The sequence below is a fragment of the Pseudomyrmex gracilis genome, unplaced genomic scaffold (genome assembly GCF_002006095.1).
Source record: "Pseudomyrmex gracilis isolate BER0280 unplaced genomic scaffold, ASM200609v1 scaffold_67, whole genome shotgun sequence".
NCBI classification, from domain to species: domain Eukaryota; kingdom Metazoa; phylum Arthropoda; class Insecta; order Hymenoptera; family Formicidae; genus Pseudomyrmex; species Pseudomyrmex gracilis.
In genome coordinates, this window is record NW_018020651.1 from 693,031 (window position 1) to 718,987 (window position 25,957).

Consider the following 25,957-nt stretch of genomic DNA (forward strand, 5'->3'; position numbering starts at 1 on the left):
ATAAACAATATTCGTTCAGGATCTTTCTTCCACTCGTCACCAAAAGCAAAAAAGTTGCTTTTGGTGAATAATAATTCACTAAAGAATATAGTAATCGATATGAAAAATTATTCGCAAAAAAGTTGCTTTTGGTGACGAGTTTGTTATTGATGTTTGATAAAATTATTATTATTATTATTCTAATGTAAAAATTTAATTTGATAAAAAGAGTAAAAAGTGATCAGTCAGAGATACTAAGTTTACGTACACAAAAATAAAATGATATATTTATAAGTTTCTCTTTCTTACGGTAGCAGTTTTACAATATATTTTTTTATAAAATATATGTTCTAAGGCTATGTCGCGATAAATTTAAGTAATATATTTCATTGAATATATATAACAAATAAAAGAAAATAGACATGTATTGAAATATATATATTAGAAGTTAAAGATTCGAAACACTGTAAATCTGAGGAGGTTTCTCTTTATGCGTTTCGTCCATATGTCCGCATATTCCTGTCACGTGACCTTGCAGAGCATTGGTCGTCACCACGGTCACGGTGCTAGGGGTCCACATCATCATCACTGGTACTTGTTGAGACTGAACCACAAGATGTTCGTTGTTCTCAGTGAGTCTACAAAAAGAAAACGTATTTCAATGATGATTATTGCTCGAATATTTTTTATATACGATCGATTTATCATTTCTCGCTTACTTCATCGCGTAAGAATTCGGATCGTCGTTCGGCACCATAACTCCATTCTCATGTCCGACTACGTTGTTATCGTCAACGATCACGGTGATACTCGAATTACATGGCACGATCTCTAACTCATGACCGCCAATATACATCTTCACACCAAGTTTGTCGCCTTCCACGGATTTCACGAAAACGGCATACGTCTGGTCAATATAGTTGCCGGATACGAGCGTCCATTTATCGAACACGTCGTGTGATCTCACATCGTCGTCGAAGCTGATCCAGACTTCCGGGTAGACAGTGCACACTTCTGCAAAAAAAAAAAAAAAAAAAAACACTCAAAATTGCATAAACTGCTTTATTCCTGTTCGGTTATTAAATACTAGCAATAACTGAAAATCTATAGGTTCACGTTACGTATCCTATAGATTTTTCGGTACTGCCAGTAATAATCGAACAAGGCCTTTCAAAACGACGTATAAATACAAGTAGACAAGTCTGTTATTGTATATTGCATAAGCAAGTAATCACACACACGCAGCAGAAAAGGTTTACTCAAATAGAACTTACTATATTGGCCTTGTATCACTTTGTTCATCATGCCTATGGAAAAGTGGGTATTGTCCATAACGAAGTGCCATTGTGGATGCGACACTGGCTCACCCATTACCATACCCTCTAAGACTTGGTCATGCAGAGGAATTCGAACATACTCGTATCCGTTAACGGGAGTGACAACGGATGCGTTAATGTGGCTCATATCGGAAGCATACTCAACTACGACTTGCGCGTTACTGCTTTGAGCACGATTTGAAGTATATTTTATATGCGGCAAGTATAACGCGCGAAGCTGATCTTCGATCCAAGCAACTTTCGAGAGTACTTGTATAGGCACCTGAAAAATATTCAAGTTTTAGATTTAAAACTTTGCGCGCGATAAAATCTCCCTTTTTTCAACAAAATTTTTAATAGTTACAGAGTCAAAATTATTTTCACCATAAACTCTTTAATAATATAATTAAATAACATAATATCTGAAAAGAAAATGTTGAATTTCTGCGAATTAGACAGATTTAGATTTCAAAATAAATATTTAAAACAAAATTAAAAGATACGAGATATATTTGTACCTTCTTGTACGATGCGTTGATGGTGTACTTCTTTAGAGTTGAGTATTTTATAACTTCTTCGAAGCAATTCTTCGTTTTGGCAACGTGATTCTGTGTAGTTTGGAATTGCGGGTTCTGAATGTCTTTAACACAAGCACCGTGCACATTATCGTGCGCTATTTGCTTTTTCTGATCCTCTGTCATCTCACCCTTAACGATAATCGAGATCGACATTTCGTCGTGGACGCATTTATCGTCATCCGTGAATCCTGCGTTGATAGTCAATTTTCCGTTGGTCTCCTGCTTCGTGATGTCGACTTTCAGTGGGTCCGTTTCAATGACCGGATAGTTTTTCTGAGCTTCTACGCAGATCTAGAAAAGTAAAACCCACGCTTAATAATCGATAATTTTCTTCGAATCTCTCATTGCACATTTCTTCGCTTATTTGTAAATTATTTTGAATTAAAATTCTCTTTTATGATAAAAGTCGAGATAATTGTTACCTTCAAATTTTTTTCCCCTGGTGTCACTCTCGTCATTTGAACCTTGACATTGTTGACTACGTGCCCCTGTGACATGTCGGCGTTCACATTCATGTCCCACGAAAGCACGGACTCGTTTGTAGAAGCTGCTTTGACGTCGAGAGTACCGCGAATATTGATCTTCGTGCTGCTAAATTTCGACATCTTCTTGTGAACGTGTTCGACATCTTCCACATTGGCTCGTAAGGTCAGATCGACCTGTAAAAAAAAGTCCAAAATAGTAATGGTTATCAAAATTCATTTTTGCAGATAAAAATTGTTTTTCTACTCACTTGCGATGAAGGATAAACAACACTAGGTTGTATTCTTTCGAGCCTTCCGCAGCTGCCTTTTTGCGGCGAGATGAAGTCGTTGATCCATTTCTGACGGATACCCATGAGGTACCGTACGATCATTGAATCCCTGCCAAATAAATCGCAATATGATAACATCGGCAATCAAAAGTAAACGACTTCTTCGAATTCAACACACACATCATATTTCTCTTCATAATATAAACAAAAAAAAAGAAATACGAAATTAATATTGATCATTATTTCAATCACCCATAAATGTTGTGCAACACCAGATGTAAATAAATACAAATATAAAAATACTTCGAATACTTACCAAGCGGTCTTGTGTTCCGGAGAAAGATCACGTTGCCATTCCACTTTGTCACTTTCTGGCGTGATTCCGTTCTCGCAATCGTAGATCGTTGTCACGTATTCAAGACCTACATCCTTCACATTCATGACATAGCGATATGCCTTCTTATTGCCGGTAGTGACGACCGTATAGTGATGACAACAAAAGAGATGGTTTTTCTCATCGTGCTCAACGGTCACTAAGTTCTTCGCAAAGTGTCGCACACCAATATGCGATAGTTTGTTCATTGGTAACCTCGGCACGCTGATCTTAAGACTCTTCGTGTCATGATTGTAGCTAAAGTTCATCTCTATTGGTAACGCGACGTCCTCAGTGACGGACCGGCGAATCGAGTGCCAAACGTCGACGATGGGATTGTAGATCGACATGACGTATCCACCGTGTTTCCATACGCGAGTGTCAAGTGCGACGTTAACGTTCACAGATGGTTTCTTAACGTCGGTGACGATCTCGTTGAACTTAACCGACCACAATTGAGGTATCTTGGTGCCGAGAACCGCTTGCATACCTATGTCGGTGGGCACCTGCATCTCATAGAGATTGGAGTACATGACTTCTTGGTAGTTACCAAACATTGTTTGCTTTATATTCAGCACGTCTTGCATCACGTCGTGTATCACATTCACGAAGTTATCCTTATCGTAGTGATTGGCAATGATCACATGATCGTTTAGTGTAATGCGAATGTCAACCTGAACAGATTTCTGCGCAGGCATGTCTTTAGCGGCATGAACCAAAATATTCTGCACTTTTTTGTGACTGAGATTTACAACAGAACTGCCGAACAATTCTTTTTTGACTAGATTTATGGCCTCATCCACACCATATACATGCCAGTAGACCTAAGGAGAAAACACATGTGTCTCTTGAAATTATTTTATGTATACATTAATTATGTAGCACATTAATAAAAATATGAAATACAAATGTAAACATTTACATATGAAGATATTTTTTCGCGATACTTGAAATATACTTACACCGAGCACGTTGACAGGTTTACGAGCAACGGATGAGTGATACTCGATATATCCACCTTCTGGCGTACCGGTCAGTGAATTCAAAACCCAAGAGAGTTTCAAGGATTCGCCATGTTCGTAAGTGGGATCTGTGTATTCGACAAATTGTGTAAACGAAAGCTGAGTTGTCACCGGTCTGATTCTCGTGAAGCTCAAGACCTTTCTGGCCATTTCACGAACCGGTTCAAGACAAGGATCCACGGAATTGGCGAGACCTTTCAGAGTAGTCAGATGATAATTGTATAGATGGTTGTTCTTTTCGTATACCATGAACCAGTAGATGTTCATAAGTCGCTGCAAGTTTGGCATCTGGCTCATCAGAACTTCGTAAGCGATGATTCTGATAGGCAATGGGTTGGAGACGTCAGAAAGAATCGGCCACAGCAGATCGTGAGTATACTCGACTTTATCGGCGATCGCTTCTTTGACGGCCCATATTGCCTGAGCGCGAATAGCGTACGGATTCTCAGATATTTGAACTTCTCCACGGATGATTGGCTCCAACAATTTTTCGATATTGCCTACTTGAACGTTCTTCATTGCCATCAAATATACTACTTTCATCTGATACGTTGGCTCGTCTGAAATTCACAAAAATATGATCATGCAATTATACTGTTTGGACATGAACAATTGTAATATATTTAATATAAAATATTTATATATATATATACTCTTGACATGTTCAGAGAAGTAATGAATGTATCTGTCAAGAAGAGAATGAGAGCCTTGATGATGCAAGAATGTTTTGCGAACTAAAATGGAGAAGCAGAGGATGCTGGCCTTCTTGACTTCAGCTGGCACATCGTTGAACTTTAACAGATCTTCCATTTCGAGAAGCAATCTCTCGCTCGGTACTTTGACGTGCATAGGTAATTTCGTTAGCATCGAGATAACGGTCACATTGTTTTCCTTGTGTTTGCGAATGACATTTCGCGTGAAATGGCAAGCAGCGGTTGTGCCCGCGGTTGGAACCATTTTCAGAAAGATGTTCCTTGAAGTTCAAGTATTAGTTTTATTTATTCTAACGCAAATAAAATTATTATTTTTTTTTTATGTTTCTAGCGTTAACTATCTTTATTGTGACAGTTATTGTGGTCACTCGCGTATTTACTTACTTCATCGTGACTTCCGTAGGTGTCTTCGGATTTTTAATAGCGTTGTAAACTTGCTCGAGCGAACCTAGATCCATATAGCTCATGATTTCTTGTATTCTGTTGATGGTTTGTCCGTGTTTCCAGTCGGGTTCGTCGTGCTTCATGTGATTTTCTTCAAGATAATCGGCAGCTTCGAGCAACATCTTCTTAAGTTTAGGAATAATTTCGTCCAATTTGACCATATGTCGACCATGAGTGAGATCTTCTGCGGCATGAAGTGCGTAATTACCCACGGGCTTGTTGTAAGTGACGTTGCGAATAATAGGTATATCTTGGAAGTTTACGGCTTCCGGCACAGGCTCTAACACTGGCACCACAGACTTCAGATCTAGAGTAGTGCTAAAATAACAGATAGAGTTAATATATAGCGCACAATATATAAATTTATATATTCTTATAACAAAACACAGTGTAACATTTTTTTATCGTATAATTACTTTGTCAATAGGTAATGAGCTTCAGATCGAGCTTCATAGGGGAAGTAATTGATAACCGAGTGAGCAACCAGATGTTTGATGACGAGCTCTCCTTCCTCGTGTTGTTCGATGTGGAAAACTCTTCTTGCGGCAGTTGTCATATCGTCCTGAAAAAAAAAGAGAAATACAATATATTATTAGAATTATAATTTAATAAAAATTAAACATCAGAAGTTTTTTTACTTCAAACGGCAAGTTAATAGAAATTTACCTCAGATTTTACGTGACATTTCTGGCATTCGACAACGTCGAAGACACGCTGGACAAAGTTGCTGCAGTTCTTCAAATCGTGCATCTTCGTAACCACGAAGACATTGCTTTCCTCCGGATGTTTCTGATCCTTCGGATGGACATTGTAGGCGACTTCGCAGATACCGTGAATGGTTTTCTAGTGGTAACAACCAAAGAGAACATTAGACACCTTATGCTGGATGTTCCCATCAGTCGTTACCCACCTCTTGCGTGACGAAAGCGTGCGGCTTTATCGGATGTTGTAGTTGAATGTGATCTAAATCCAGTTGCAGCATCGAGGCAATACCCATTTTTATATTCTTTGACCAAAGACTCTCTGTTTTCGGCACTTTAATACCTTGAAGCTAAAATCGAACATACAAGAGATTAAATTTTTTGTCTTTCACAACTAACAAACTAGTTTTATACAGATTGTTAAAATAAAAACAAAGACAATTTACTTTGCCATTGTGATAAACTATCACAAACGGATTTTCGATTTGCTGTGCCTCTTCATCAATATTTTGATCCACTTGGATTGATTGAGAATGCGAAACTCTACCATTGAATAAGCCATATTTCACGTTATTTAATTTAACGTAATAATGACTTTCTACGTTTGAATCAACTTCACTCTTGCTTAATGGCGTTAACAAGGAATCCCTTATATGAAGTTCTCCAGCGAGACCAAATTGGGAAGCATATTGTTCCGGTTCGATAATTCCAGCTTTCACGTCAGCATAGTAATTGTAAATTATTTCTTTTCCAGCAGGAACATTTATTTCTAAAATTAAAATGTGAGTAATAAGAAAAAAAATTATGTATTTAAAATTAACGTACTTAATTAAAATTATATGACAAAAATCTTTGAAGTATAGATTTTTTCAACTGACTAAGTCTCTCTAAAAAACAATTCTAAAAAAATTGATCTTATATAAAAATTTGAGAATTCTAATTTTAATTTATCATAATTTGAGTTACTTATTTTTTGTTACTTAATTATTTATTACTTATAACAAAAGTACTGTTTAAAAATGTATTATCTTAACATTATACTTTTTAACGTTACAAATTTATTTAATTAAATATAATGAAGTATGTATATTATATTACTTTTGTAATACAAATGCAATTATATTATAAAAAATTGTTTTCTCTGACTAAGCTTTAAGTAGAAAAATAATCTTGTTGCTTTTAGCACTTTACCAGTCATATAGTTTCTTTGTTTAATTTATTGCAGGAAAAATTTTTTGATTTTGGAATAGCATCTAATGTTGTTAAGTTTTACTGTATGATATTAAAACATAATTCTTAGACAGAATGTTATATATATGTCTATTTACTTAAATCTTAACTTCAATCAGCATAAGTAATAATATTTTATACACCATATTTTTCATCTAATCTAATTTATAAAATAAAACGGCAAAAATAATACGCAAAATTTTTCAAATTTGTTTAACACACATATGTGTTTTGTAAAATAAGTTTCTAAATGCATTTAAATTACATCTCTTTTTAACAATGTAATATTTCGAAAATATTAGAGAAAATTAAATAAAAGACGTAACTTACTTTTTAACGGCACCGCAGACGCGGCCGCTAAGCACAACAACAATCCTAAAACACAATTTACATGTGAGTGTGATTAGTTATATTTTTCATATTTATTTATACACATCGTCGAAGGGTTCGAAAAAAAGGTTTTTACATGTGGACAAATTCCTATATATTCAGTTATATCTGATTCTATATATCATGTTATTCTATCCCGGTAAAAACTTTTTCATGTATAAAATTGTATGGACATATTCGGCATATAAATTTGCATAATTAGATATAGTAATTTTAATTTGTGTATAAGTATGTATAAAAAATGTTTTACTGGGATATAGATCTAGTTACATAAATAAAATTATATATATTTATAATTATATATATATATATATATATATAATGATGGATTTTCTAACTTTTTTTAAGAAGATAAAATGAGTAACTTATATATAAAATGCAAATTAAGCTTAAATGAATTTTTGAATTGAATTCAATTCGAATTTTTGTGTATTAATTTACACGTTTAAAAAGTAGATATACTTTTCACATTCAACACATATATTGAATTGTATTGACTATAAATTCTCTGCTAGTTAAACACTAAATAAATTTAACTTTGTTGTAATTATATACAATTATGTATAACATTTTTAAAAGATCTCATATGTATGATTATATATTTAATCATACATAATCGAATATAGAATTGTCTACATACGAAGAACTTTTTTCACGGGAGAAAACTGCAAACTTGGAAAATGCAAACTCCGTCAAAACACATCTCGCGAGATATACGAGTACGAAGGTGCACCTCGTGTTTAGCGGCGAGTAATGACTTACCGATAAGGGCATTCATCATAGCGTGACCCCTGATGCGAGACTGGTATTTGTACGCGAGATTCTCTTGCTTTTATAGGGCGCAAAGATGCTGCCGGTGTGAAATGCAAAAGTGCAAACCGATAACCCCGCGTAGAAGGGGATGTGCGTTACACACGTAGAACGAGAGCGAAAAGGAGAAAGAAAGTGACTAGAACCGTACCGGTGTAATCAAAGAGATAACCCCTTTCGGGCATCTCTCTTTCTGCAGCTGTGTCGCGTTTTAATAACGTGTAAAAACGCACGCGCGCATATATATCGGAAACAATTGGAATGTATATATTACAGGGTCAATATCGGACGTGCGCATTTGACCGATCGTGATCGATCTTCCGACCCTGCTTCTTCAACTACGCATCAACGTTTTTCCCGTTGAAAATAATTTCTTATTTTTACGCATATGTATAAATATATATGTTGTTTAACGATTTTATCTTTGTTTACATACCACGTGCAATCATACCGCTCGCTTTCGATGATTCACGTACGTCGGAAAAGATGGATCATTGAACGTCTCTGGGACGGTACTGCCGATTCGATCAGACCCCTGATAGGAAATTTACAAAATTATGTGACGAAATCTTGCACTAAAATTGTTATTTGCAATTATACAGACATATTTTAGGAAATAGATGTAAAAACATTGATCTTTTCTGAAATATTTGTAGTTGTTTGCAAAATTAATTTCCAAATACTATTTCGGCAAAAGAATAACGATATGGCGAATCATCTTAGCGGTATATTTGCAAAATTAATTTCACAAAGAAATTGTCCAATAATTGAGAAAAGAAATTCAGTTATGTGATGTTTAAAATACGTAGAAATATGATTGCATATGAAGAAATGCAAGAAATCGTCGTCACTCATGATTTCATATTTGTGCAATATTTTCACAAATGTGCCCATTAGGGACGGCATCTCCGTAATCATGAAATAATCGTCGTGAGTCATCATATGACAGGCGCGCAAAGTGTGTCGAACAAGAAGATCGGCATCGTGAAGGTGATGAGACGTGAATAGTCGAGATGAAAATGCAAGAAGAAATTATAGCTACTTGATAAGAAGATCAGAAAGACAAGGTCAAGATATATATATATATATATACATATATGAGCAGATTCATTATTAAGTTTAGAATATTCATTTATTATTAGAAAAGAGAGTAATGTTTAATAATTTCACGTTGAATACGCAAGATATGCAATAAAACTATATTGGTATGAACAAAAAACAATCGATAACAAAAAAATTTTGTTGTAGATGATATTGCAATTATAACAACTCGCTCTTTTTCTCGCTTCAATTTGAATCAGACTTCAACTAATTATTCAACTTTATTTACTTCATCGCACTGAAACGAATGTGTTCAATAGGTTGGTTTTTAAAATGCTTCTTTTTTTACTGAGAACGATCGCGGTCGTCGAACGCACAATTTTTCCATTAATCGTATAAATTAAATAATCATCGAACACAGCAGTTTGATAAAGCACAGAAAACTACAGCTGATTGCGTGTTTACCAGCGCTTTCACGTAATAACGTGTGACACTTAAAATATTGCTTATTTATCATTCTTACTGTTATACAATGCAATAAAGCTGACACAAACATAATAAATGTCAATTAGACATCTAGTGGACATCCGTACCTTCAAATGATATTCAACGAATATCTAAGAAAGATTTGTATAGAATGTTGCTCTATGTGGAAAGCGTGCGATATAATTTCAAGTTTTGCAAGCAATATTAAAGTTCCTTATTATTAGACAAATATTTTATATACAATATTTAAAATACAACAAAATCATTTGTTTCTGTCGCAGATGTGCTGATTAAAGCAAATGACGTGTTTTTTTTATTTAAGATTTGGTTGCATTGTAAGAAAAGAGAGAAAAGAGAAAACTACAATCTGTTAATAAATAGATCAGGATAAGAACATTACGTTAAATGATTTCTCAATAATCTACTCTTTGCACGTGGTTATTTTCCACGTGCGTCACTTTATTCCAACATTACTTGTACATGTGCAAACTCGTTACATTGGTAAATAAAGCAAGCGAACAGCAAGCGAGATCGCATTCGCGGCAGTTATTACTGGTGTAGTTCTAATTATGAGTGCTTGTGTATGAGAGGTATCGGTTCGCATGATTAACAATATCTTTTACCAAATGATTACAATATATATAGTATGGCTCCATATTTCAATTTGTTGCGTCACGTAAGATTTTACAAGATGAAAATCGTCGATTAACACACGTTGCGATTTATCGAAATTAAAGTTATCAGATTCCGAGTCGTGAGGTGTCGCGATAACTTCCAAGCTGCTGGCAAGTGACTCCATATGTTCTCGGAGAGAACCGACTATCTGTTGTGTCAAGACGTTAAACTTCATGCGATGTTTTCGGCGAAGAATCACCTTTGATAAATACAACGGATATCGAATGTCAACATTATAGGTCACCGCATAAATTAAAACATGAAGACAAAACAACTCTCTCTTTCTTTTTATCTTTCTCTCTTTTACTCCGTTCAAAAAATTAAAAACTTGTATAATAATAAATACGCTCGAACAACAACCAATTATCTTGATTATATAACATATATATAATAACCGAGTTAAATTATCATATAAATATACGTTGAAATGAGTACTTTATAAAGTTTATTATAATTTTATTTTTAAAGGTGCAAAAGAAAGCAGGAAAATGTTTTTGCGAATAAAAGATTCATGTGAGAGGTATGATAATTTTATCAATATATATACGTATACACACACAAATATAAAATAAATTAATGTTTCTCATTATTCATAAAATAATCTTTTAAGTTTCCGAGTGCTTTGCTGCGGTGGGAAATTTTATTCTTTTCTTCTTTCGGCAATTCCGCATAAGTTTTCTCGTAACCCACGGGCTGAAAACAAGGATCCCAACCGAAGTCTCTAGGTCCCCGTGGACTCACAATAGTGCCCTGAGTTCGACCTTGGAATAGAAGAACCTCATCGTTGCCGGAACAATAAGCGAATGTGCAAACTGCTTCTGCCGATTTATCGTCCCATCCGTTAAGCATTCTATGAAGACCTTCCGGGCCCAGTTTTTCGAGAAACCACTTAATGTACGGTCCTGGAAGACCTCCTAATGCATTGAAACAAAGACACGTGTCTTCAATTATTACCGGACCCTTTACTAACTTTGCTGCTGCTCGACATTTGTCTCGACAAATGTCATCTATCTCTCCTTGATATTCGGGCAGATCGATCTTATTACTCGTTATTTGTCGAGGAAAGTTCTTTCCCAGAATAGCAATAAATTCTTCAAGTTTTTTTGCATTACCTGTCACAAATACTATGGGTTTCGACATCCTGCAAAAGAAAAAACTATCAGACTATCATGCATTTTGCACAGAATGCTTAAATTTTCAATGTCAATCAATCAGATATTGGTCTCCGAGACCTAGCTGAAAGTTTTAAACCGGTGTTTCTATTAATTTAGCGCGACATCTGAAGGCCATGAAAACAAACCTTAGGGTCTTAGACAATGGTAGAAGTAGTTAACAGTGTCCTTCGTTTAATTTAAGCTTTGCGAAGATTGAATTTTGAAAAAGCGAAAAGGATCTGAGAGACTCAAGTCTGGACAAAACGTTGACATTTTGAAAAGTAAGTAAATTTTTTTTCAGTTTGTGCAATTCTACTATATTAAAAAACGATTTATAACCATTTATTAGATCATGGCGCGCAGAAACGTTTCAAACGTTTCTTTGAAACTACTAGAGATTTTTTCAATTTGTTTCTTTGATAGACGCAGAATCGTTTAACCTTTCGATTAAAAAAAAAACAAAAAAAAAACATTGATTTTTTGCGGAGATATTCGAACTTAAAGTCGCGTGGATCTCCAGTCTGGACAACTCGTAGGTCATTTTTTATGTCTGGCACTGAAGGATTAAAAAAAATGTTAATACATGTATGGAAAATTTTGTACGTGTGTAAAATGTGTCTCAGAGATCTGCAGAAGATTCCGAAAATATACTAATAATGAACAAGATGAACAAATGCAGATTCTCTGAAGACAAAATATATTTGTTAATAATAATATCTTGTGTGTTATTAAATGTGTATTTAAAAAACTCTTTATATAAGCGATAACATTGTTTTGAAAAATTCTGTATATCAATTGAAAGTTTTCTTTTCTGGCAGATGCACAAGACTACATCATTGGAAAATCCGTTTTTCCGTATTTTCCGATTAGTTCTTATCTAACCTTGTGTGACGATATGGATATTAATTATATAAAAGTGTCAACGTTTGTAAAAAATCAATTCAAACTAATTTTACGATTTATTCTTCACAATATATATAAGCAGAAAAAATTGCAATGATAAGTAATTTTTTATATCTTTGTCGTATTATCTTATGTAAATTGCGCGCGCTTTTTACATTCTTTAAGTTGGCATTACTCTTGGACTGACGTTTGTAGTCACGTAGTGTACAGTGTGATGAGACACTTTTACATTTTAAATGTAAGCGCACACAATGTGATCTCAAGCATTAAATTATTTTTATTATAAATTTTTATTAAAAAATTTTGATGTATAACAAAAATATATATTACCTTCCTAATTGAGAATATCGAGATACGTTTATTTTACAACTCGTTCCTAACCAACAAGCTAAAGTGGTAGTAATTCTGGCAACGTTGACCTTTTAATAATGCTTGCCAACTTTGAAGGCGTTAAAAAAGAAAAATTTCATTTATAAATCAAATGCTCAAAAATAGCTGTATAATTGAATACAGAAAATAATTTACATGTATATAATACGTAGTTTTTCACAAAATTATTTTACCTTATATTATCTTGTCTTTTACAAGAATATAGAGAGGACGTATTTTTTTCTTCGGTCGATACCTACACGGCGCTTCAGCAAAATTGATGCACAGCACGCCATTCTTGTTATTTCTTGAAATCAGTGGCGCTTTGATGAGCGGTTGGTTTGTACAGTTGATGGTGTAGCGTTTCGAGTTTGTCCAAAAATGCCGAGTCAAGAGGTTGTGACAACAAAAGTTGTGGTCCATCCGCTAGTGCTGTTAAGCGTGGTGGATCACTTCAATCGTATGGGAAAAATCGGAAACCAGAAGAGAGTAGTCGGTGTACTTTTGGGCAGTTGGAGGGCTAAGGGAATCTTGGATGTATCAAACAGTTTTGCAGGTTAGAATCAACTCTCACAACAGACTACAGTATTTTTCCGGATGTTGATGTTTTGTTGTAACGTAATTGTGTTGTGTGTATGAATGTAAAACAAATTACTCGTAAGTGTTATTTGATATTACTTTAAGATCTGCAATATTAAAAGATAAACATTCATGTTCCAGTACCTTTCGATGAAGATGATAAGGACAAGAGCGTGTGGTTTCTCGATCATGATTATCTTGAAAACATGTATGGAATGTTCAAGAAAGTCAATGGTAAACATTTGTAATTTAAATGTGTATAAATATCATTTAAAAAGTTCAAGAGTTTTGATTGCAAGATATGCTCATTTCCAGCTCGTGAAAAGGTAGTTGGCTGGTACCATACAGGACCTAAGTTGCATCAAAATGATGTTGCTATCAACGAGCTAATTAGAAGATACTGTCCTAATTCAGTTTTGGTGATTATTGATGCGAAACCAAAGGATCTAGGACTTCCTACAGAAGCATATCAAGCAGTTGAAGAAGTACATGATGTATGTGTGTACATAATATAGTATCAATATACTATTTGTGAAACAATATTTAAAAATATTAAAGATATAAAATTGCAATCTACAGGATGGATCACCAACTTCCAAAACTTTTGAGCATATTCCAAGTGAAATTGGAGCTGAAGAAGCAGAGGAAGTTGGAGTAGAACATTTATTAAGAGATATCAAAGACACAACAGTTGGTACACTCAGCCAAAGAATCACAAACCAACTGCTTGGCTTGAAAGGTCTTCATGAACAAATTCGAGAAATTAGAGATTATCTGCTACAGGTATGTAACTTTATTTTTTTAAATACAATTTATAGCTAGGTTATTTTAATGTTTACTTGGTAAAATAAATTGTTTCACAGGTTGGAAGTGGGAAATTACCTATTAATCATCAAATTGTTTATCAACTTCAAGATATCTTCAACTTATTACCAGACATGACTCAAAGTAGTTTTGTAGATTCTCTATATATAAAAACAAACGATCAGATGCTGGTTGTATATCTAGCAGCTCTGGTTAGGTCTATAGTGGCTTTACACAACTTAATCGGCAACAAATTAACCAATCGTGATGCCGAGAAAAAAGAAACCGATGGAAAAAAAGATACAAAAAAGGAAGAGAAGAAAGAAGAAGAAAAGAAGGGAGATGAAAAGGCAAAAAATAAGAGTCAAAGTCACTTTTGAGTCTGCTCATACACAGTATGCAAAATTGAAACTGTTAAAGTTGAGGACAATTATTGACTTTGTGTGTAATAGTCAAGCGTATTCACAATTTGTACAGAATTACACTGCGCATCTATAAATAATGACAGTTTAAAAATGTATTATGAGTAAATTGGTTCCTGAATTAATTCTGGCATAATTCTGAATTTTTTTTAATAATTAGGCACAAAATATATAAGACACAAGAATTATAATTCAAGATTTTCGTATTTTGAATGTGTAATGACTGTATAATGAATGATATAGTCAATATATCGAAAAATTTAGGGTTACGACAAGTTTTAGATTATTATTGTAACCATTACAATACTCTTTCAAAGTTTTTATAATTAACAATGAATAATTAATACAAACTACTTCATGAAGAATAAAATACAAGTTTTGGTATTTTTAAATTTATTGATTACTCGCATGATCAACTAATGCAAATTTATATAACACTATTAAAATTTCATCAAAGAGATAGTTTCCAAACTTATTTCAAGCATAATAGAAATTTCTGTTAATAATAATACGCATTATATAAATTCATATATACATATAAATATATATATATATATATATCGCGTAATATATTTTTTAAGAAATATAAAACTTATTAAAAAAAGAGAAAGTATTATATATGTTATTAATAAAATTATTATCTGCGTATACATTTACTGATTTATTAATTTATTATATATATCAATATACAAATATTTATACTTTCTACTGCAAGAAAATATTTAAAAAAACGCAAATACACGTACGAGTTTTGTACAATATATTAGAAGTTTTTTCCAATGAAATATATAATGCAACTGTATACACATCGTTTGTCATTACGGCATATCTATACACATGTATGCAAGAGTATTACAACAAGTTACTCATTAACAAAAAAACTTGATCATCTTGTGAGATTCGAGTTATATAAAAAGTTATATAAAAACATGCGTCTTTAAAACAAATCATCTAAAGATTTTTGGCAAGTTTTCAATATTTTATATAAAAATGCTGAAAGCAAGCAAGACAAACCATCGATACTCGTAGATCCTCGCAGCGCTGTTATAAGCTATGCCTATGTACGGTTCTAAATTCGTATCGTTGTAATGTTGGAAGTACCAATTGTACGGATTGTCGTCTATTACTTTGGCCTCTTCGTCGATGACGAACGCCTCGTTCTGGCTTTCGAGTGTTGTCTCGTCGACAACTTCGGCAACAATCGACTTCTGTTTCTGCCTCGATTGTTCGCGTTCGGCGTTGTGACCAAGATGCGGCGAAGCTACTTTGGTTATTGTGGATCTACCAATCGGACGTATATTCACAGGGCTCGAGGTTATTTGTCCTCCCGGAATCAGCAACGCGGACAAAGCGGACGCTTCCGTTCCTCGAGAAGTATGAGAGATTGCGGTCGTGGTTTCTTTGGGAAGTGAAACCGATGTGAAAGATATCGAGGACGTTGAAAAATGCAAAAAAGGCGCGCTTGTTTGCGTCGCTTTCGGATTATCTGTAATCACAAATTTTGTTGCGTTTGCACGATCTGACTACGTGTTAATTTTTGTCAAATATACTACTTACTGATCAGATAAACTCACCGCGTTCAACGTAAGAGTCAGTTGTGCCGCTTAATCTGGTTGAATCTTTTTCGTATTCAGCTGTTTCCAAGTCCCAGTTTTTGGTACTGCTTTCTTTCGATGATGCTGTTGCAGTTTCCTTGTTGGCAATTACAGTTTTTCTCGTTTCCGTTTTTGGTGTAGTCCAAATTATTCTACTAGCGACTTCCATCTGAGGTTTCTCTATAAATTTAGTGTCCTCAGCAAGCACCTCCAAACTCTCGCCGTCGTAAATCTCGGTGGACACCGACGTTTCGTGAGCCACTTGCGACGACTCCTCCACAATTATCGGCTCACTGACGGTTTTCGTCACTCTAGACACGTTGAAGCTAAACGAACAGATAACACAAACAAATATTGCGAAAAGCGATATCTCACGGCATTGAGAAAAGCAATTAAACATTTAATTTCTTCTTAATAAAAACACAAAGAACAAGAAAAAATTGCAAAAAAGAAACGTTTATTTACAAAACAGGTAGTTAAAATATTATACTACTTACCTAGTTCTATTGTTGTTGGGCAAAATCTTACGAGATTCGAAAGTGCTCGAACCAGCCGGTCGATCCAATGTCGATGCCGTGGATAATTCCTCTTTTTCCCGGGAGCCGGTTCGAGGTTTTCCGGTTCTGGAGATCACTTTTTCTACTTTAGTTACAGTGCTGTTTCCGCTCTTTTTCAAACGCTCTTGATGCATCAAAGTGATACTCGCGTTTGACGATCTCGTTATGTTCTCTTGTTTCACGTGTTTCTCGTACATCAATCTGGGATCGGCGATCGGCACGAATCCGCTTTGGGTGCGAGGTAACGGCACGAATCCTCTGTGAATTTCCGGTTCCGTGGGCGGGAAAGACCTGTGACGTCCTCGACCGGGTCTGTCAGACGACGACTCTTTCCTTTCTGCTTTTCTACCCGAATGTTTCCACAGATTGAAGTTCAAATTCGGAAGGGGAAGGCCGAAGAAGGTGAAGCCGGAGCTGCTGGGCGACGGCGGTATCGGAGGGTTCTTCTTCACCGGTGACGTGCCGTTCTTCTGAATCTGTTGCTTTTGCGGCGACGGTGGAATAATTTTAATCTGAGTCGGCACGTTGATGGTAGACACTTCGCCGGGCGGCGACGTAGGAAAGCTCGTGTCGCTTCCGTTGTCCGGATAATCCACGTATTCGTACACGTAATCGGAATCCTGCGAAACGGAAGGTCTCTGCGTCGAGGAGTCCTTTAAGTTCATCCAGAGCGGCACCGTTTCTGTAACTCCATGTGCTGACAAATTTAAATACAATATGATAAGAATAATAATTTTGCAAAAGCGTCTGAATTATATATATTGTTATAATTAATGACTCAATTACACGTGTATCAGGTAATTCAAGCGTAATTAAAATTTCAAGGCTACATTGTCAAAGTTTTTACCGGATGAAGAAACTGAGGGCGCGGCAACATGAACCATCTCAGCCTCGCATCCCGGATGAACAGGCTCGACGTATCTGTCACGCTGGCAATCCTGTCGCGATAATCTGAGTTCCTTGAAAAGAGAGCCGTCAGCACATCTAGGACCTTCCGAGGATGCTTGTTGCAGCCATCCTCGTAGCCAGAGCATGCCGCAAGAACAGGACAATGGATTTCCTTTCTCGTAATAAGTGATAGAATATCAGTACCAAATTATTGTGGCAAAAATTATTAGAATATTAAAAAACAGAGATAAAGAGAGAAAGAAAGAAAGAGAGAGAGAGAGAAAAAAAATAATTAAAAAAATTTACTCAATATGTTTAACGTTAATCTATTTTATTAATTACTAAATTACCGTCGATATCCAAAACAGCTATATTCGATCTCAGTCTTTTGAAAGCGTCTTCGGAAACCGCGGTCATCCGATTGCTCCGCAGGCTCAACACTCGTAATCTAGGCATATCGTCGAAAGGCGAACCGTGCACGGCGCAAATCCGATTGTTGTCCATCTGCAAGAAAGGAAAACGGCTGCAAAGCGGCTCGGCTATCTTCCTAATTAACGATGCAGGTATACGAATAATTGCTCCGCCAGCAGAACGGGCCGTCTCGCACCATGGTTCACACCGGGAGTTTCACTCTCGACGAGAAAGTACTATTCTTCTTTCTTGTAACGAAATCTCTCTTCTTCTCGCGTTCTTGCTCAATTTTATTTATATGTATTTTTAAATACATTTATTGTGTGCGTAAAAGAGAGCAATTTTTTTTTAAACAACATTTTTTGCAGTTATTTCATAATCCGAAAGATTTAAGTATTTTAACACCAGAACTATTGAGTTAAATATTGTTTTTTTTATTCAATTTTATGACTTTTATTTTAAATAAATTAAATATAAAAAGCACATTCACACACTGTCTCTTTCAAATTGACGGATGTAAAGTAAACTTTAAGATATACATTCAACATCGATAGTGTTAAAAATAACGCTAAGCGAGATAAGATTTTTAAAAAATTTTTCTCTTTATCTGATAACGACTTTTTTTTATATTTTAGTGTAAATATACCTTTAGTTCCACTAGCCATTCCATAGAAGCCAAACTGTCACTGGAGACTCTGGATAAACGATTATAGCTGAGATCGAGAACTTCTAACGAGCGAAGACTCTCCAGACCGACGTATTCCAGACCCGGCAGATGATTGTGACTTAGATTGAGGAAGAGCAAATGTGGCACGTTAATGAAGGCATTAGTGGCGACTTCCTGAATTCGATTTTCCTGAAGTTCCGCGCTCTGAAGCAACGGTAGCTCGGTGAAAGCGCCGCTTGGAATAAACTGGAAGCAATTTTTATATTTATACGGTTTAATATTTATATAACACTGATGAAAAATCGATGTTTGTCGTCAGATACACATACATGTGTAACTATTACACACATGCGTGCACACAAATTAAAAACATTTATTTATGTTACCTGTAATCGATTTCTGCCAAGTTTGACAGCTTGCAACTCCGGCAACGCTCTAATCGCGTTTCTTTCGATCACTCTAAGATCGTTGTTTTCAAGATCGATCAGAGACAATCGTGGCAATCCGTCGAACGCGCCTTCTCTTAACTCCCGTATGCGGTTTCGCACCAGCTTAAGTTCCAACAAGGACGACAAACTGCTAAGTGTTTCCGGCGAGAGAATGTTCAGCTTGTTGAAGCTCAAGTCGAGGACCCGAAGAGCTGTTAAACCGTGCAGCGATCCGGGTAACTCGGTCAAAGTGTTGTGCGACGCGTATAGTTCACGAAGGTCTCTATAATTAAGATTGTCAATTTTATTTTAAGAAATTGTTCACAGACAAGTTATTCTTTTCCAAAGAAAAACAAACAAAAAACATATTAAAGAGTGTGTGGTAACAAACATAAGTGAGATTTAAATAAATCATTTGCCATAAAATTTGGATTCTATTCAATTGGAAATTGTATCTAATATGTCTCGAAATAAGTCGAAAAGTTTTGATAAACATCAGTTCAACGAGCTGTCTTTGAGATTGCTGTTTTTTTATATTGTTTAGTTTTAGTTTTTTGTTTTATATTTTTATTTTTGTTATAATTTATATGCAAAACACTAACAAAGATTAGTGTTTTGTCTAAATTATAATGAAAATAAAAATATAATAAACACAAAATAAAAATATCAAAAACAAAAATAACGAAAAAATAGCTCATTTGCAGATACATGTTTATTAAGATTTATTTTAAGAAATATTAAATTAATATCTAAAATATTTTACTTTTTAAATTTATTTTTCTTTTTTTTTAATGATCTTACATACTGATTAAAGTAAACTATAGCGTAAAAACACATGTTAAAAAAAAACAGAATAAAGAGAAAAGTTTAAGCAATGCAATAAAGTTAAATTTTGCAAACGAGATTAAATAAAATTGCGCATAAGTGAATCAAGTTGCCGCCAAATTAGTCGACACGTCACACAACAACGAGAAAGAGATATTAGCGTGCGCACAAAGAACTTTCTAGGTTTAAGAGTGAGGCAATCAAGTAACCATGAGTGAAACTGCTTTTCCACTAGAATATAATAACCGCGAGAGGTAACGAGAAAGAAAGGAAAAATTCATTGTAAGCTACACTCTACATTTTGTGAATCAAAATCAAGATAATGATGAATTGATAACTTTTTTACGTGAAGTAAAAACAACACTGAGAGAAAACTGTAGAAACCTACATACACGCAAACTGTAGATTTATTTAGCTATCGAATTTATTACCTGGTATTGGCGAAAGTGGCGTGAGGAATTTGAGCAAGATTATTCCTGCTCAAATCAATCCTTTGCAATTGCATATTTCCCTGAAAGATGTCCGGTCGCAGAACTTCCAATCGATTACCTCGTAGACTTAAATCCATCAGTGATTTCAGAGGACGGAAGCTTCTTCCGTGCAACGTGACCAGTCGATTGTACTTCAGATCTAGTTGCTCCAATCTCGAAAGTCCCTCGAAAACACCATCGTCCAGAAGTCTCAGAACATTGTAGCCCAGATTCAATTTTCTCAGATTCGGCAAGTCAGCCAAAGCGCCAGGCAGAATTCTTTCGATCCCATTAGAGCTCAAGTCTAGCGAACGCAAGATAGGTAGAACCAAATCTTGAGAAGATATGCTCGGCAAGTCCACAATACGGTTCTTAGACATGCGAAGATGCTCAATGTTCTTCGGTAAACCGGGAACCACCTCCAACATGCGATTCCAGCTTACATCGAGTTCGTACAGATTCGTCAAATGTCGAAAGGTTATTGGATGAAGAACAGACAGAGCGTTTCCGGAGACATTGATGTGTTCCAGTGCCGGCGTGCCGTGAAAGGATTCAGGTTCGATCAGCCCGATCTCGTTGCCGCTAAGATCCAATCGTCTGAGATTCGGCAGATGGGCTAACAAACGCGGATCTATGTGACGGAAATAATTCTCCGAAAGATCCAGGCCCTGGAAGCAATGAATACAATTGACGATGACTCGATGCTAGAGAACAGGAACAAATTGAACGAAATAATCTTTACCTTTAACGCCGGCAAATTCCAGAAAGGTGCTTCCTGCAGATGGGACAAGGAATTGTTTTTCAGTCTAAGCTCCCTGAGTGCCGGCATTGCCATGAACGTTTCTCTCTGCAGCAACGCCAACCCGTTATGATTCAGATGAAGCCTCTCCAATGTGGAGTGACCTCTTAGAGCACCGAAAGGTATTTCCTTTAGCTGATTGTAACTAGCGTCTAAGAACTTCAACCTTGGCAGAGCCTCGAGCACTGATCGTATCTCGGCCACGTGACTAAGGTCATTGTTGATCAACCACATCTCTTCCAGCGAGTTTCCCGCACGCTGCGGAAAGAAATCCGGATGGATGCGATGGATCAAGTTATGATTCAGATCCACGGATTTGAGCGACGGCAAACTCTGGAAGGCACCGGCGAATATCTCCGTGATGTAATTGCGCGATAGATAAAGACGCGCCAGAACCGGTAGCTCGACGAACGAACCCTCGCTCAAGCGATTGATGCGATTCTGATCTAGACGGATAACCGAGAGTGACGGAAGATCCATGCACGCGCGACCGACCATACCGGCATCGATTATGGCGTTCCCGACCAGTGAGATCTCCTTGAGTTTTGGTAAATCGTTCAGAGCTCGCGGATGAATCCAGTGAATACCGGAATCGGAGATATTGATCAGCTCCAGTCGAGGCAGACCATGAAGAAATCCAGCTTCCAGTCTGGATAATCTCGGACTACCAAACACGTGCAACTGTTCCAGACTGGGAACGTCCCGAAAGTTTCGCGGCGCGAGTTCCAGCAATGCCGGCGAATTGATCTGCAAGTATCGCAGCTTCGGCAAACCGGAGAACCGCGGCAGTCTCTTCATCACGCGACTCTGCAGCGTCACCGCCTCGAGACCTTGCAGGTTCTCCAGACTGTCCACGGGCAGAGACCGCAGCTCGGGCTCGACGATGAATAGTTCCAGCAGAGAGTCGTGCAGACCTTCCAGCCAGCCGGACGACACCCTCTCGAGTCGATTGTGCCGCAGCATGAGACGCAGAACTCGAAGGGTCGCGAACACCTTGCCAGGCAGACTTGGTAAATTGTTGTTCTCTAGGATAAGTTCGTCCACCGGTCGGCCCACGTAATGGCTCACTGCCTTCAGACCTTCTAAGACTTTCGGTAACTCGCTATGACTACACCTGCGCGAATTCATAGCGTTCAGCATTTGTGCGCGTGTGTCCCGAACGTAAATCTTTCGCGTTTCAGCATTAATATTAGTTATCAAAAAACTTGCCATATCTGAACCTCCATGTCGCGCGTCGAGCATCTGCAGGGCAGTATTCTCTCTTGAGACGGGCATCCATAATCAGGATCCAACTGGGCGCCGGCACCAACGGAACGGAGTGCCAGAAGCCAGCCGACTATGAGAAGCCCACCGCCTTCCGACGGCCTGACCATCGCGCATTTGGACCGTGGTCTACGATCGCGAGCACGACCAGTTCCGCATTTTCTAGAATGTATATTTGCACGCAAACGAACAAATGTGGAACTTTAAAAAAGTAAGAGATTTTACAAGCGTCTTTGGTTCCATCCAGAGATTTTCAACATTAATTGGAGCGTATTTCGTTCTTAATATACTTGTAATTAAAGTCCACGTGTTCGAAACTTTTCTAAATCGTTGTTTTCTAGATCAAACGGCATGATATGAAGAACATCCGGAGCTTTCTTAATTTCCTTTGCCAGGGGAACCGGGTCGGTTCTTACGCGTTTATTTTACGCGCTGAACGCGTTTTATTGCCAAGAAAAACGATCATCGAAGCAACGAGCATCGCGTTTCAACATATCTGACGCGTCGCGTAATTGTAATTTCCGCATGTATAAAAATAACGAGTGTGTCGTCTCTTTCGAGATTAGAAATCTCATTAGCAGGACGGAATAACGACCGATAATTGTGAGATTTTAGGTGGCGAAGTTAAAGAGCCCTTGGACGTCACGGTACGCGTCTACGTCCCGGACGCAATGCCACGCATCTCTGTGTCCACACACGTCACGGTCGTAAACGACAAAATTGATGCTCCGTACCGTAAGCAAAGCTAAAGACCGCTAGGACAATCATTGTCCGTAATAATTGCTGTCGTGCTCTCCGATGTATATGGTAACGGCGGACAAATAGAAGTTGACGATGTGGATTTGAATTGCTATCAAAAATTCGCACTTCTGAGAGAAAGAGAGAGTGAGTCGGAGAAAAGCTGTTGAGCATATACGTAATATGTATTTCGAAACATTTGTTTTCCTTTAACAACAATTATTTACTGACAAGACACGCATATTTGGATATTAGAAAATTACATGAGATTGTAATTACGTATAAAAAAAAAATAAAATGATTTGCAATAACTTTTTTTTAATCATTTGAGCAAAGTAATTTGTTACCAAGAGTAATATTAAGTGTGTTAACGAGCAGATAAAAGCGTTCACCAAGGAAACACATGTCACGCGGAAAAAAGTGGATTTCGTAATGTGCCATTTAGAAGGAGCGAACAATCGAACGACCTGAAAAATCATTCGTGAATAACATCGATGTGTAACGTGATAATAAACGATGCAAAATTTTACGGAAATTAATAATTGTATCAATGAGATATCTCGGGACACATTTTTCGAGATGCTTTGCAAAATTTGAGAGTAACAAAAATATTGATGTTAACGTTTTATTTCCATTCATTCACTTAGATAATAAGAAAAATGTAATCATAAAATTAATGTTATAAATAAAGTTTTTTGTACTTATTTCTTAATCAGTTTGATATTAAAGGAGATCCCCCCGCCCTTTGTTATAAATAATTTTAATAATAAACAATGCGGACTTGTTAATATTTTACGTTTCTTATATAAATAAATTATACAATACAAATTTAATTTAGATTCAAATAAAGAAAAGTAATGGAAAGTACACACATACAACAGATTTGCCACACGTACTTTTCTATATTTTACGAAATTGCGTAATGTCGCAAAGATGCATCAAACATGCAGTTCATTGTCTCTCAGTTCCATTGTCGTAATCGTAATGCTGAATTTTGATCAAAAACAAGTGCGTGGATGCAATTTTAGTGAAAGTGATTCTCACTTCCTGATATTCGTCAGTGACTCCGAGCATCTCATTTTCTGCTACGAATGCTAATCTTGTGTCCATTATGCAACATATCATATGAAGCAGATTGTGCATCTTTACGAGCAGCAAACAATTGTTGACGCACAACAACACGGACAAAACGTAAACGCGCGCTAATATTTCGAGCAATGAATTTCTGACAAAGCACAACTTTCTCCACAAAATTTCAAGTTTTGGATATTACAAATTATATTTAACAATAATATATTAGTTACTTTTCTGAAAATTCTTGTTTTCTAGGAGAAATGTCAGTATATGCATGTGTGTGTTAATTTTTCTCGTGTTACACAAGATAATAAATGCAAATATGCTGTTTAAAATGTAAATCCCTAAGCGATAGTATATATATATATATATATATATATATATATATATATATATATATATATATATATATATATATACATGTATAAGTAATATATATATAAGTTCGGTTTGGAATGTTTAACAAAATTACACACACTTTATTATCTATAAAATATACTCACCTTCACAGCGCTGTTACTAAATCAGCACCCGCTGTTCAAGAATCTTGAATAGTTTTATCGTGTTTCTCAATAAAACCCAAATCCACAAAGAAAAACAAAAGTTGTCTTCCGAAATTTATTTCCACTTGTGTCTCGCGCGCATAAAACAAATGAATTTTTATTTTTAATTTACGAGAACGCGTAAAAAATTACGTTTCTCGTTTTTAATACCTTTCTCGATTAACGAGCGTAGCTCTTCGTGGTCTCGTTACGAGCACGTACTAAATGCACTGAAGAAACTGTCCGCAAAAGCGTGGCGGTCTGCACAAACTTCAGGGGAGAAGATGACGACGTCATGGTGTAGGTGACGGCGGGGAGGGACGCAAAAAGAATTGCGAAGTGCGTGTCCAGCCACCGTGAAGACACGCTTCCAGGAAATTCTTCCCTTTCCCCACGAATCTCACTCACGGCCGAATGTAATTCGGGACGAAAAGTCTTTGCCTCCCTTTCGTTTTTCCGCGTTGCACGCGAGATCAATCTTCGATCTCAATGAACTGATTTTCAGATTGAGATTTGTCTAATATCTGTTGACCCAATTATCATGCCGATAGAAAACAAATTTTCTACATCTATAATAGTGTGGTTAAGGCAGTTAGAGCATAACACCGGTGTTGCTGTGTAAATGTGTAAGAAGTTGATTTATTTAACACGTGTGAGTATACATAAACGTTACGACCTTCTTTTTAGGTCCTTATCAATATGTTAGATACGCTGGTGTTGTTATCTTCGCAATAGGATGTACATTTTACAAAAACATGTTGCACGAGAAGCACAGTAGTAAACTGATTGTTTTTTCTACATCTGTTTCAACACAGCTCTCGTATTAGAATATTTATAAGTATGTGTGTGAAAACTTTAAAATTTTTTATTATCGCTATATTTATTATTATTACCGCTCGAAAAAACGATTTCTAAAAATTAGCTTCAAAAAACCGGTTTTTAAACGAGACGACCAGA

At 36.2% G+C, this 25,957-nt stretch overlaps 4 protein-coding genes across 5 annotated transcripts; 1 reads left to right on the top strand and 3 right to left on the bottom strand.

Annotated features, from left to right (window-relative positions):
• Positions 1–402: 402 nt before the first annotated feature.
• Positions 403–8,324, bottom strand: LOC109854472 (vitellogenin-4-like). Its single transcript, XM_020427579.1, has 16 exons — positions 8,263–8,324; positions 7,441–7,485; positions 6,327–6,649; positions 6,090–6,230; positions 5,846–6,022; positions 5,596–5,741; positions 5,120–5,497; positions 4,676–4,995; positions 3,963–4,582; positions 2,944–3,824; positions 2,607–2,736; positions 2,296–2,532; positions 1,814–2,164; positions 1,254–1,578; positions 699–993; positions 403–617 (listed from the first exon to the last, which is right to left on the bottom strand). Exons 1-16 carry the CDS (start codon positions 8,279–8,281, stop codon positions 428–430), a joined length of 4,578 nt encoding a protein of 1,525 aa, XP_020283168.1. The 5' UTR covers positions 8,282–8,324; the 3' UTR covers positions 403–427.
• A 2,651-nt stretch (positions 8,325–10,975) lies between these two features.
• LOC109854478 (inosine triphosphate pyrophosphatase) lies at positions 10,976–13,221 on the bottom strand. 2 transcript variants are annotated; one of them, XM_020427585.1, is made up of 3 exons: positions 13,133–13,217; positions 12,900–13,008; positions 10,978–11,653 (listed from the first exon to the last, which is right to left on the bottom strand). In XM_020427585.1, the coding sequence occupies exon 3, from the start codon at positions 11,650–11,652 to the stop codon at positions 11,086–11,088; it is 567 nt and encodes a 188-aa protein (XP_020283174.1). In that variant the 5' UTR covers position 11,653; positions 12,900–13,008; positions 13,133–13,217; the 3' UTR covers positions 10,978–11,085. The 2 variants fall into 2 exon arrangements, with proteins under 2 accessions (XP_020283175.1, XP_020283174.1); XM_020427586.1 differs by lacking the exon at positions 12,900–13,008 and having other exon boundaries at positions 10,976–11,653; positions 13,133–13,221.
• Positions 13,222–13,305: 84 nt separating this feature from the next.
• Positions 13,306–15,107, top strand: LOC109854477 (26S proteasome non-ATPase regulatory subunit 7). Its single transcript, XM_020427584.1, has 5 exons — positions 13,306–13,494; positions 13,659–13,751; positions 13,833–14,011; positions 14,097–14,300; positions 14,381–15,107. The coding sequence occupies exons 1-5, from the start codon at positions 13,320–13,322 to the stop codon at positions 14,699–14,701; spliced, it is 972 nt and encodes a 323-aa protein (XP_020283173.1). The 5' UTR covers positions 13,306–13,319; the 3' UTR covers positions 14,702–15,107.
• Positions 15,108–15,474: 367 nt separating this feature from the next.
• Positions 15,475–25,235, bottom strand: LOC109854475 (protein artichoke). Its single transcript, XM_020427582.1, has 12 exons — positions 25,172–25,235; positions 24,962–25,092; positions 22,593–22,808; positions 21,327–22,497; positions 20,546–21,252; positions 19,248–19,572; positions 18,841–19,107; positions 18,134–18,287; positions 17,743–17,955; positions 16,836–17,592; positions 16,318–16,664; positions 15,475–16,229 (listed from the first exon to the last, which is right to left on the bottom strand). The coding sequence occupies exons 3-12, from the start codon at positions 22,754–22,756 to the stop codon at positions 15,724–15,726; spliced, it is 4,611 nt and encodes a 1,536-aa protein (XP_020283171.1). The 5' UTR covers positions 22,757–22,808; positions 24,962–25,092; positions 25,172–25,235; the 3' UTR covers positions 15,475–15,723.
• Between the last annotated feature and the right edge of the window lie 722 nt (positions 25,236–25,957).